A 12611-nucleotide genomic window follows, 5' to 3' on the forward strand; every position below is an offset into this window, starting at 1 on the left:
TCACGTTTGCTGAATACATGTATCTTCCCATCAGATTTAACTATTATATGGGAAAATATGTTAACTATTCCAAACTGAGATACCTGGAATATATATCTTTCCACTGCAGTTCTGGAACAAAAGACATCCCACAAATCCCAACTATCTGTGGTCTATCTTCCATTTACATTTCCCAAGGATCTTACTCAGCTTTGGTCTGGCTTCCTGTTATTTTATTTTCATGATACATAGTGGTTAAAAGCATGGGCTTGAGATTCAGACCTGGGATCAAATCAACTTTTTTTCTACTCATTAGCTGTGTGCCTTATTTTTCTTATCTGTTAAAAGGGGGTGATGACCATAATTCCCTTCTCATGGAAAAAAGTATGTGCAATGTTTAAGCTCTGTGCCTGACATACAATAAGCACTCAGTACACATTTATTACGGCTACTAATTTTATTACTATGAGACCTTGTATAAGTTAAACTCTCTGCAAAATGAGAAAGTTGAAATACGATTTCAACAGTTAATATACTGCAGCCATAAAAGCCCATTATGCTAAGGCACAAGAAGAAGAAGAAAATAACTCAGTCAAGTGAATTGTTAGGTGAATCCCATTCATGTTTTGGGACAATGTTTCCCACAATCTGTTTTACCAATCATTTCCTATGCACTCCTCTGAGTCTTTACTACACCAATAAGCCTATGACCGTCCAAGCTGGGGAGGTGGTGTTTCTCAGGCTTGCTGGGAGACAGTTTAGCACAATGGTGACTAGGTCAGATTCTGGAATCAGACTGTCTTATCTGACTTTGCATTCTAGGCTCTTCGATTTCCTGGATGGGACTTAAGCAAAGTTACTCAAATTCTCAGTGCCTCAGTTTTCTCGTCTGCACGTTGGGAGTAAGAGAATTATCTAAGGAAATTGGGGTAAAGATGATCCAAGAAGATTGTTTGGAATAGTCCCTGGCACACAAAAACTGCTCAGAAGTGATAAGCATATTTTTGGTACCATGTATTTATTATTGTCATAATGTTAAAAGCATATTGTTGGTATATTTTAATGACTGCTATTATAACAGAAAATTATTTTCATAGCTTTTGAAGGAACGCTAGCTCCTTCATATAACTCCCATTTGAGGGCAGTTAACCAGCAGAACCAAGGTGATGAATCAGTGATATTTCATAAAGTATGCTCACTGTGTCACTAAATAGGACAAACAAGCTGTATAGCCATCACTGTGACTCTCCAGAACTTTCATAAACTCCTGTATTGGTCTTTTAGCAAACTTCATGTTGCTCACTGCAATTAATTTTATGGAGACTCTCAGAAATCACCAGGTTGTTCAGGCCATGGGGAAATCATAATCAGGATACTAAAAACAATGTCTCCTTGTAATCAAAGTGATTATAATTATTGAATTGTACAGAGGTTCCTCTTTAGAGTTCTTGTGTGTTGTTGGTAGCCAGAGTTTTCTAAGCAGATCAGATTCCATTTTCAAACTATTTTTATTTTTCTGCTGCTTTCATGATTTCATGAGATAATCACCCAATATACAGAATTCCTCTATTATTTTTATTCCTATCCTTTATTTGCTATTTTTTTCCTCATCTGTATGTCTGTGAAACTCTTTTTTTGGGTTGAAGTATAATTTTAAGCATGGTAAAATTAACATTTAACATGCAAATGTCGAATTGAGCTTGCTGAATTTTCCTCATTTGTTATTTATCTTAATCTATGAACCACCATCATTCAATGATCATTTAAATGTGCCAAGCACTGTGCTAAGTCCATTACCACATATATTACTTCATTTAACTCTCACCACTCAATAAAATAGGTATAATTATGGCCCCAGTTTACAAATGAAGACACTGGGGTATAGAAAATGTAGGTAATATGTCTAAGGTCACTCAGGCAGCAGGTGGAGATACTGGGAATGAAACCCAGGACCTGCCTGACAGTGAACTTTTAGTTTTTGGTTTATATAGGAATTATGTGCTGGTATCAAGGAAATCACATCCAACTGGAACACTCCTTTCAAATAAGAAATAATTTTATTTTACTGTATAAATACTATCAACTTCACCAAGCAGTATCATAGATGAATTAAAACATGAAATATCCTGCTTTGACGGCTAGATTTTATAAACCATCTTCAGAGCAGCACCAAAATAATATTAGGTATACCCTAGATTTTCAGGATGTTTTTATACTATCGATAAAGTTATACTTGTTTTAGTGAACTTTTAATTCTTCATTTGGAATTAAACCAGGATTATATGTGCTGAAATTCTCTCTAGCTATTTAAAATACAGAGATGAGTCCATTATAAAAGAGCTTTATCCCAAAGCAAAAGTGGCCACTTATGGTAGAAAAAAATATAAAAGAAGGGCCTGTAACAAGAGTATGAGTCTCCCTGCCCTCCAGCAACAGTATTAGAAAGAGGTGTCAATGTATTCGACTTTTAAAACTGCAAGGGACGTGGACAGATTAGGTACTTTTATGACAAATTCCAGAAAGTACCCAACACCCTTTATTAAACAGTGTTTACACCTACTTTAGCTTTCCCAGAGGAGTGAAAATGGAGATTACTACACTTTCCATAGCAGTCATGTATCAAGGGAAGCAAATCCTAGCTCTCACAGCCCTGTCCAGGGACTATTCCAAATCTCAGCACTTACTCTTCCGACAGCAGCTTCCATCTTGGGTTTCAACCTATCTATCTGTGACAAGCGATTACAATTCTAACCTTGTTCCCATGTTAATATCCTTAGCCTCCCCTTGTGGAATCCACATTGAAAGCCAAGCAAATCAACAACGGATACAATCATTCCTGTCATAAATATTTTACTGGATAAACACGTATGTAATAAATATCTACGGGCAGCACGGGAAAATTTGAATCCCATAAATATTTGAAAAGTTTTGGGAGACTTTTTACTATTCTAATGCCTTTGCCAAGGAAACAGCAATATCTGTATGTTGCCAAGTTCTACCTCCTACGCAAGCAAATACTTTGAATCAGAGTGATCTGAAGTGCAAATTTAGGACCATTATTCAAATAAAGCATTTTTAAGCTCCTAAAGATTTTCATGTTGAACTTGACTCAATCTGATGATTCTATGTTACCTGGCTCAGTAAGTGTCTGTCCTTGTCTGATTAAAGTCTCTCTCCTACTCCATGGGGCATCTCTATACAATGCAAATGTTTGACTTCTTAGATTTCAAGTTCAGATTCAGTATGTTCAGCTATGCTCTGGGCCCTTCTGTGCTGCCATTGTGTATTTATTCATTCATTCCTTGCCCAATCTCACAGGAGAAAAGGTTCTGCCCTCCCCCATTGTCCACCCTGGTCCCAAAGAGAATCAAATTAGCAAAGGTGAGGACTCCCCAAACCTTGGCCTGACCAAGGCTGTGAAAACACTCCTGCCAGACCTTCTAACATACAATAATGCCAAGGAAAGAGGAATCACGTTTTGGAGGTTTTGTTGGAAAAGTTAGAGAGAAATGTGGGAAGCAGAGTGAGGGAAACTAAAGACTGAGATAAGTGAAACTGGAGAAAGAATGAGGTGACAGATGACAAGAACAAAGAATTAGGTAGCATGAACTAGACATGGAAATAGACTCAGAGTAGACTCAAGCACTGCACAAATGACACAGCATCTTTTCAAAGGGCCTCCTGGGGTTTCAAGAATAGTATCCCGATGTGATGGATTCTTTTTTTTTTTTTTTTCTGAAGACAGTCTCACTGTTGCCCAGTCTGGAATGGGCAGTGGTACAATCTTGACACACTGCAAACTCTGCCTCCTGGTTTCAAGCAATTCTTGTGCCTCAGCCTCCTAAGTAGCTGGGACTACAGGCATGTGTCACCATGCCTGGCTAATTTTTTGTATTTTAGTAGAGACAGGGTTTCACCATGTTGCCTGGGCTGGTCTTGAACTCCTGAGCTCAGGCAATGTGCCAACCTTGGCCTCCCAAAGTGCTGGGATTACAGGCGGGAGCTACCATGCCTGGCTGCAGACGTGATAGATTTCTAAGAGCTCAGAAACTACTCTGAGTTAAGGCCTTCAGTCTCCTTGTAGATATCATGAAACAAATGGCCTTTGGGCCACTTGATGAAGTAAATATTAGAGTAAAAGATCTGAAGGAGACCTGAGGCATCGGCACCTCCATTGTACCTTGGAATCAACTATGTCCAACACACTTTCACCGAAAGGAAGTGGATCCAGCGTGATTATCTCTTCACTGAACTGTAATGGTCACCTTTGTCTTCTAGGGGTTTGCAAAATCCTCCTGGATCTCCCACATCTTTCAAGAAATCTAACTCCCCTGCTTCAACTCTAATTTCAAAGATGCTGTTTCTCAGACCCACTTAAAATATAAGCATCACCGTGAATCCGGGAGGCAGAGCTTGCAGTGAGCCGAGATCGTGCCACTGCACTCCAGCCTGTGCGACAGAGCGAGACTCCATCTCAAAAAAAAAAAAAAAAAAAAAAAAAAAAAAAAAAAAAGCGCATCACATATTCATCCTTTGCCAGACTTGATTCCCTTTACCTGGCTTCTGGCACTTACAAAGTAACTAGAGAAGAGGTTTATTATCATATCAACCAAATTTCTGAAACATCTTGGATGCTCAGCAGAACATGTACTGCCATAAAAAATAACAATCCTCAACTATCTTGTACCAGTTTTATGTTTACTTGTTTCTAACCAAGGTAGCACAAGATATCTATGTGAATTTTATATTTCCTATGTATTTAAATTTTAAAATTGCCTTTATAATGCCAATGTTATTGGATAATCCACCCTGCATGATAATTTTTGGTGTTCAGGCTTAAAAGTTTTTTTTCCAGGATATTTTGTTTTATTTTGTTTGTTCTGAGACAGGGTGTCACTCTGTCATCCAGGCTGGAGTGCAGTGGCATGATCAGGGCTCACTGAAGCTCGACCTCCACCTCCTGGGCTCCAGCCACCCACCTGCCTCAGTGCCTCCTGTCCCCTGCCCCAAATAGTTGGACTACGGGTGCAAGCCACCTCTCCTAGCTAATTGTTTTGAATTTTTAGTAGAGATGACGTCTCTACTACTCTAAACATGTTGCCAAGGCTGGTCTGGAACTCCTGAGCTCAAGTGATCCTCTTGCCTCAGCCTCCCAAAGTGCTGGGATTACAGGCGTGTGCCACTGCATCCAGCTGTGTATTTCATTAAGTCAACATCTACTATCTACACTGTAGAATAAGTCTCTTCTAAGTATTTATGTTTTTACTGACTTCAAACTCTTTTTCTAAGCTCTTCACTTGGGGAGTACTTTCTTTCCTTCCTTTTTTGGACATTCTCATTCCCACAATAAGATTGACCAATTATAAACCCAGAAAGTCAATCCCTGGGTCCTGTTCTTTTGGGTTAGTCTGTTTGATATCTTGCCATGGCATGTAAATAAATGTGTCTAAATTCATACACAAAGCATACCTTGGAGATATCATGGGTTCAGTTCCAGATCATGGCAATAAAAAAGCAGGTATTCCAGTAAAGTGAGTCATACAAATTCTTTGGTTTCCCAGTGCATATAAAATTTATGTTTACACTATACTATATTAAGTGTGCAATAGCATTATGTTTAAAAAAATTACATACCTTAATTTTAAAATACTTTATTGCTAAAAAATGCTAATAATGATTATCTGAGCCTTCAGTGAGTTGTAATCTTTTTTTGCCGATGGAGGGTCTTGCCTTGATGTTGATGCCTGCTGATTGATCAGGGTGGTGGTTGCTGAAGGTTGGGTAGCTGTGGCAACCTCTTAAAAAAAGACAACAATGAAGTTTGCCACATCACGGGGCTCTTCCTTTAACGAAAGATTTCTCTGCAGTGTGTTGCTGTTTGATAGCATTTTACCCTCAGTAGAACTGTTTTTTAAAAAATTGGAGTCAATCCTCTCAGACTCTGCCACTGCTTTATTAACTAACTGATGTAATAATCGAAACCCTTTGTTGTCATTTCAACAAAGTTCACAACACCTTTACCAGTAGATTCCATCTCAAGAAACCATTTTCTTTGTTCATCCATAAGAAGCAACTCCTCGTCTGTTCAAGTTTTATCATGAGATTATGGCAATTCAGTCACATCTTCAGGCTCCACTTCCAATTCTACTTCTCTTGCTATTTCCACCACAAAAGAACTCCTGCAGTTCCTTCCTCCACTGAAGTCTCAAACCCCTCAAAGTTATCCATGAAGGTTGGAGTCAACCTCTTCTAAAATCTTGTTAATGTCAAATTTTAACCTTCTCCCATGAATCATAAATGTTCTTAATGGCATCTAGAAGGGTGAATCTTTTCCAGAAGATTTTCCAAATCTTTCCAAATGGATTTTCCAAATCCATTAGAGCCACCACTATCTACGGCAGGTATAGCCTTACAAAATACATTTCTTAAATAGTAAGACTTAAAAGTCAAAATGACTCCTTGATCCATGAACTATAGAATGGATGTTGTGTTAGCAGGCATGAGAACAACATTCATTTCCTTGTACATTTCCATTAGAACTCTTGGGTGACCAGGTGTATTGTCAATGAGCAGTAATATGTTGAAAGAAATTTTTTTTCCCCTAAGCAGTAGGTCTCAGTAGTGGGCTTAAAATATTCAATAAACCACAGCACAACAGATGTGCTGTCATTTAGGCTTTGTTGTTCCATTTCTAGAGCACAGGCAGAGTATATTCAGCATCATTCTGAAAGGTTCTAGCATTTTCAGAATAGTCAAATGAGCACTGGCTTCAACTTAAAGTCATCAGCTGCATTAGCCCCTCACAAGAGAGTCAGCCAGTCCTTTGAAGCTTTGAAACTAGGAATTGATGTCTCCTCTCTAGTTAGGAAAGTCTTAAATGACATCTTCTTCTAATAGAATACTGTTTTGTCTACACTGAAAATCTGTCATTTTGTGCAGCCACCTTCATCTATGATCTTAATAATTAAATCATCTGGAAAACTTGCTGCAGCTTTTACATTTGCACTTGCTGCTTACCCTTATACTTTCATGTTATGGTGACGGTTTATTTCTTTACATCTCATGAACCCACCTCTGCTAGCTTCAAACTATCTTCTCCAGCTTTCTCCCCTCTCTCAGCCTTTACTGAATTGAGGACTTAGGAACTTGCTCTGGATTGGACTCCGGCTTAAGGGAATGTTGTGGTTGGTTTGATTTTAATCCAGACCACTCACACTTTCTCCATATCAGCAATAAGGCTGTTTCACTTTCTCAAAATCCGTGTGTTCTCTGGAGTGGCACTTTTAATTTCCTTTAAGAAATTTTCCTTTGCATTCACAACCTGGATAAATGTTTAGCATGAGGGATCTAGCTTTTGGCCTATCTCAGCTTTTGACATGCCTTCCTCACTATGCTTAATCATTTCTAGGTTTTGATTTAAAGTGAGAGATGTGTGACTCTTCCTTTCATATGAAGAGTTAGAGGCCATTGTAAAGTTATTTATTGTCCTAATTTCAATATTGCTTTATCTTGGAAAAGGTCTGAGGAAAGGAACAGAGATGGGGAATGGCTAGTCAATGGAGCAGTCAGACCACACATGACATTTATTAATTGTTTGTCCTCTTATGTGGGTATGGTTTGTGGCACCCCCAAACAATTACAATAGTAACATCAAAGATCATTGATCACAGGTCATCACAGCAGATATAATAATAATTAATACTAATAAAACTTGAAATACTGTTAGAATTACCAAAATGTGACACAGAGGCACAAAGTGAGCAACTGCTGTTGGAAAAATGACACTGACAGACTTGCTCGAAGCAGAGTGGCCACAAACCTTCAATTTGTACAAAATAAAGTACCTGCAAAGTGCAATAAAATGAAGTGCAATGAAAGGAGGGATGTCTGGACCACATTTGGCTCTCTCAATCACTTCTCACTGTATTTTCTGGCTTCCTTCATCCTTCCCATTAGGAACCTATGTTCTATCATCTTGTGACCACTTTCCTAAATTGTAATAGCTTTCCAGAGTGGTGAATTGGTGGAATGAACTCCAGACCAGTTGGTAAATGACTAACCATGCATTTGAAGGAGGGTGAAGTAGACCATCATTCAAGAAGCCATTTTTTTGCTCCATATTTAGTGTGGGATATTTTTGGTGCAGAGAAAGTTTTCTGTTCTTGGAACCAACAATTTTCAAACATTTACTGTTTGGTTTTGCATTTACCTTTTCCTTAAGGCACCAGCTATACCTTTCAAATCTTGAACTAGAAAGTTCACTTTCTAGCAGTTAGTATATGAAAATACTCATTTGGTAAATAACTTTCAGATGAAATGTCTGATTTTCTTATTTTATAGATACATGGCATAGAGTTTTTATCACACTATCTTTATAAACCAGATTTTTTTTGAGAAATACTCACTGACTTTTAGAATATATATTTTATAACATGTATAGCAAGACTAAAAAAAGACATTTAAACATTTTGGGACAAGTGTCATTTTCCTCTCCAGAGCAGAGTAAGCTTAGAATAAAGTGAATATTCAGGATTTAATTTTCTAAAGGATCTATACTTCCTGACATTAGTGTATCGACTTAAATTTTTTTTTTTTTTTTTTTTTTTTTGAGATGAGTCTCGCCCTATTGCCCAGGCTGGAGTACAGCAGCGCAGTCACAGCTCACTGCAACCTCTGCCTCTTGGGCTCAAGCGATTCTCCTGCCTCAGCCTCCCAAGTAGCTGGGACTGCAGGCATGTGCCACCATGCTAGGCTAATTTTATATTTTTAGTAGAGACAGGGTTTCACCATGTTGGCCAGGCTGGTCTCAAACTCCTGACCTCAGGTGATCCACCCGCCTTGACCTCCTAAAGTGCTGGGATTCCAGGCGTGAGACACCGCACTCAGTCTCAACTTAATTTTTATTAAACATGAATAATACAATGAGTATTGGTATTTTGTGCTGGGTAACTTTTTATTGTGAGGGCTATTCTGTGTTCTGTAGGATGTTTTGAAGCATGTCTGACCTCACTAGATGCTACTTGCACCCACTGCATACAATGCCAATGCTCCCTGGGGGGCAGAAGTTATATAAAAGAACCAAAGATTTAAATTTAACTAATCAAACAAACAAATAAGGATAGGCCTAGTTTAATGCAGATATAATCTATCAAAAATAGAGAGATTTCATTCTTTCTTCATTCACATACAAAAATTAGGGACAAATCCAGTAGACACAAACTCTTAGATTCTCCCATTAAATAAAAAACTTTGATACATTCACTTATTCTAAAAAACTATAGTATTGGCTCTGAATTGCTACCATGCAGGTTTTGTCATGTCACCAGATTATACAGTTCATATTATACATATCAGAGGATCTGTACTACCTGTATTAAAACTATTTTATAGTGTTGAAGACAAGGACACAAAAAGCTAAATAAGTTGAGGAAAGGGTGAAGATTTTTCTGAAACTTTTATATCTGCAGCAAGACAGGGTCACAGGGCTAAAGGATTAATTACATAAGAGGGTGAGATAATGGGTTAGTAACAATGGCTCACATTTACTTAATGGGTATATTTAGTTAAGGATGAATGAAGCTGCCACTAAATTAACACTATTCAGTTACATGAACACTAATGAAAGAGAGAGAGAGAAAAGGAAAAGACAGAGAGAGGGAGAGAGAGAGAGAGAGAGAGAGAGAGAGAGAGAGAGATAATAGGTATACTTTACCATCCCCAGGAATGATGCGGAGGGTAACTGTGTTTCCTGCTTCCTTGATTAGGTTCACAATGTCTGAATGGGATTTGTTGGTGATGGAACATCCATTTACTGCCAAGATCCGGTCTCCTACTTTCAGCTTGCCACAGCGGTCAGCAGGGCTCCCCTCAATAATCCGACCTATTTTGTGAGGCATAGCCACACATGCATTGCCTGCTTTGATATTGAGTTTTAATTTTTTTAAAGTTACGTGGGAATATAGCAAAGGGAAGAGAAAAAGGGTTGAAAAGGGAAAGAGAAGGTTAAGTGTTAATTAATTAAAGCATTAAGCAAATGTTATTAAAGGAGAGCTCTGCACCGATGGTCAAAACATTGGCAATACTCAGGGTGTCTGTATAAGGAGCTACTGCCCTGAAACTAGAATCGATTGCTGCCATCCTTTCCAGATTCAAAATCAGGGGAACCCCCAGGTTTCCTCCTTAAACCAATTACAAAATTTGGGATAGCTGGCAACTTCAAAGATTTTTAAGAGCCCCAAAATAACTCGCTGTTGGCTTATTTTGGGACTGCAAATGTGAAACCCAAGGCTGGGATGGATGCTTTTACTCATTCTGTGTTCATGTCACTTCATTTTTGCCAGCTGTTGTTTAAGCTTCTGCCAATGTTTTGTTCCTTCTCCGTTTAGAAAAATAATCACTGGGCATCTGGTGAGGCATAAGTCTGCTAGCACCAAAAATTCAATCTGAAAACACCTAATGAACAAACACTCAGATTTTCTGCCTTCTCCCCAGAATGATGAAAGCTTTAGAAAATGGGTGTAATTGTAAGAGATGAGCTAAGAAAGCACCCAACCTTGAAGCTTATTTTTCCTTTTAGGACCTTTGCTCAAGCAGCTAGTCTTATGTGCTTTCAGAGTGTGGCCCGACTGGTTCATTAGCTCTGAAATCATCCTCCTGCCTCACAAAAATCCCCTCAAAGGACTATGAAAATCTAGTACCTATTTAGGCTGAGGACATTGATCCAAAGCTAGGTTCAAATCTTTCCTCACCCTTTTTCCTTTAATCATCTCCTTTCTCATCATCAGTTACTGCACATCCACAATATCAAAGACCGGGAAAAGTGCATTTGGAGAGAAAGGTTTATCATGCACTTTGAGGCACTGCATGTCATTGCTAACTTCTAGAGAGAGGTGGCTGGCTTTGAGGCCTGATATAGATTTCTAGTTAATCTAGTTAATCATGTATTGAGTTTCAAAGTTCTTATGCATATTCACCTACTTTGAGAATTTGTCTTTCTGGGGACTATGAAGGTAGTTATGCAGTTGAGTTACCTTTTGGAAAGGGTGACAAAATTAACATGAGGGACATTACAACTAACTGAGTAGGCTCTTCTGTCATAATTTGGACCTTAAGGGTAACGTGTGTGGGAAAATGCGCTTTAATTCCTTTGAATTTCAGCAGATTTGCCTGAGCTTGTATCACAGGATGGAACATCAAGGTAAGATAATTTTTAAAAGTTAACAGTCTATTAGAATACAACAGGTAGGCGTGCTGGAATGCTCCCATACTCAAATTCAAGGTCTTGACTAAGTTTAGTTGATCTCCAAGGACAATTGGTATCACAAAGGTATCGAATAGCAGGTCTGAGGAAAGCTCAGCAAAGCTCAGAAGTCTCATGCAAGGTATTAGGGAAAGTTTAATTTGTTTGTTGTAAGAGCCAAAGGAAAACAATCAAAGACCAAATTGTGAGTGTGAATACAATATTCATTATATAACACATAACCTGCCACTTGACATATATGCTATTTCTTTCTCGAAGGTGAAACTGACAATTCTGAAATAGTTAGGAACATCACAGGATGCATGGAGACAGTCAAATTGTAAATCTGAAGAAAATAATTTGGGATTTCTTTCTCCCCTCTTCCTTCTCTTTATTTTTATATTAAGCAGGAAAGTCTCTGAAATAAATTTTAAAACAAAACCAACAAACCTTGCTTTGATTTCAGGTCATCCATCCATGACATGCTATGATGACTTTATTAATGTAGCTCAAAAAGCACTGTTAGTAATGGGCATTTGTTACTGCAGCCACACATGCATAGACCTGGCTGGGTCACTGTCCCCTGTTAAACATAAAACTTACGGGGAGACAGCTCTAGCAGGAAGCAACACACCAAGACTAAATGGAGGCCAAGTGAGTTCTACTGGATGAGAATGCTAAAGGGGTGTAGCACCTTGCTGGTCCTAGCCAGTTTCCACGTGGGTAAGTCATTCAGGGATAGAGCTGAGGTACATGAAAAGCCTGCACAGCCTGCACAGCCCTTTCCCTTCTCCCATTGTATTCCATAGTAAGTAACAAACGTGCTCGGGAGATAACAAATGACTTTTTACTCAATCAGGAAGGTGGATCATTTTTGGAGTGTACATCTATAATCAATCCATCGCAATGGGAAACATTCATATATCACTAGTTTCTGCAATCATCTGGGTTTCTCTTGGTCTTTGCTAGTGTACCCAGCAGAGAGTGAACCTTCTGAGAAAGTGACAATTGTGTTTCTACAGACTTTGCTGAAACCCTCAATGTCTGGATGAGACAGGAAAATCAAATGACTCTTAACTCAGATTTTAACCAGACTTTAAATCAAGCAACAGTAAAAATATTATTTAAAATTTTTTAAAAATTCCTATGGGAATACAGTAGAGAAAGAACACAGATGAGGTGGACTAGCATCTCCTGTAGTATTTTTATTCCTTATACCTCTATTTTTCCTAGAGCATTTCTACAGCCGTATGCTCCTTGTAAAAACTCTTAAGATATTCTTAAGACCATTCTGAGGCCCTTGCAATTAGTGCTGTCCTATTCAATACCTTTCAAAAGCTTTGCTTTGGCAAAAACTGTAGACTCTGTATGCTGTCCAGGGGTTGCTATTCAA

The 12611-nt window shown here is 38.5% G+C and overlaps 1 protein-coding gene across 45 annotated transcripts in view; it reads right to left on the reverse strand.

Annotated features, from left to right (window-relative positions):
• MAGI1 (membrane associated guanylate kinase, WW and PDZ domain containing 1) overlaps nt 1-12611 on the reverse strand; it is a 678422-nt gene that overhangs the window by 12416 nt on the left and 653395 nt on the right. For 14 of the 45 annotated variants that reach the window (XM_077993278.1, XM_015130457.3, XM_015130451.3 and 11 more), the window contains one exon: nt 9692-9895. The exons of 9 other annotated variants lie outside the window; for them this stretch is intronic. In XM_077993278.1, the coding sequence (XP_077849404.1) occupies nt 9692-9895 (204 nt within the window). The remainder of the gene's footprint in view (nt 1-9691; nt 9896-12611) is intronic. 22 more of the 45 variants (XM_077993281.1, XM_077993277.1, XM_028844352.2 and 19 more) reach the window with 2 other exon arrangements.

This window comes from Macaca mulatta, chromosome 2 (genome assembly GCF_049350105.2).
Source record: "Macaca mulatta isolate MMU2019108-1 chromosome 2, T2T-MMU8v2.0, whole genome shotgun sequence".
NCBI classification, from domain to species: Eukaryota; Metazoa; Chordata; class Mammalia; order Primates; family Cercopithecidae; genus Macaca; species Macaca mulatta.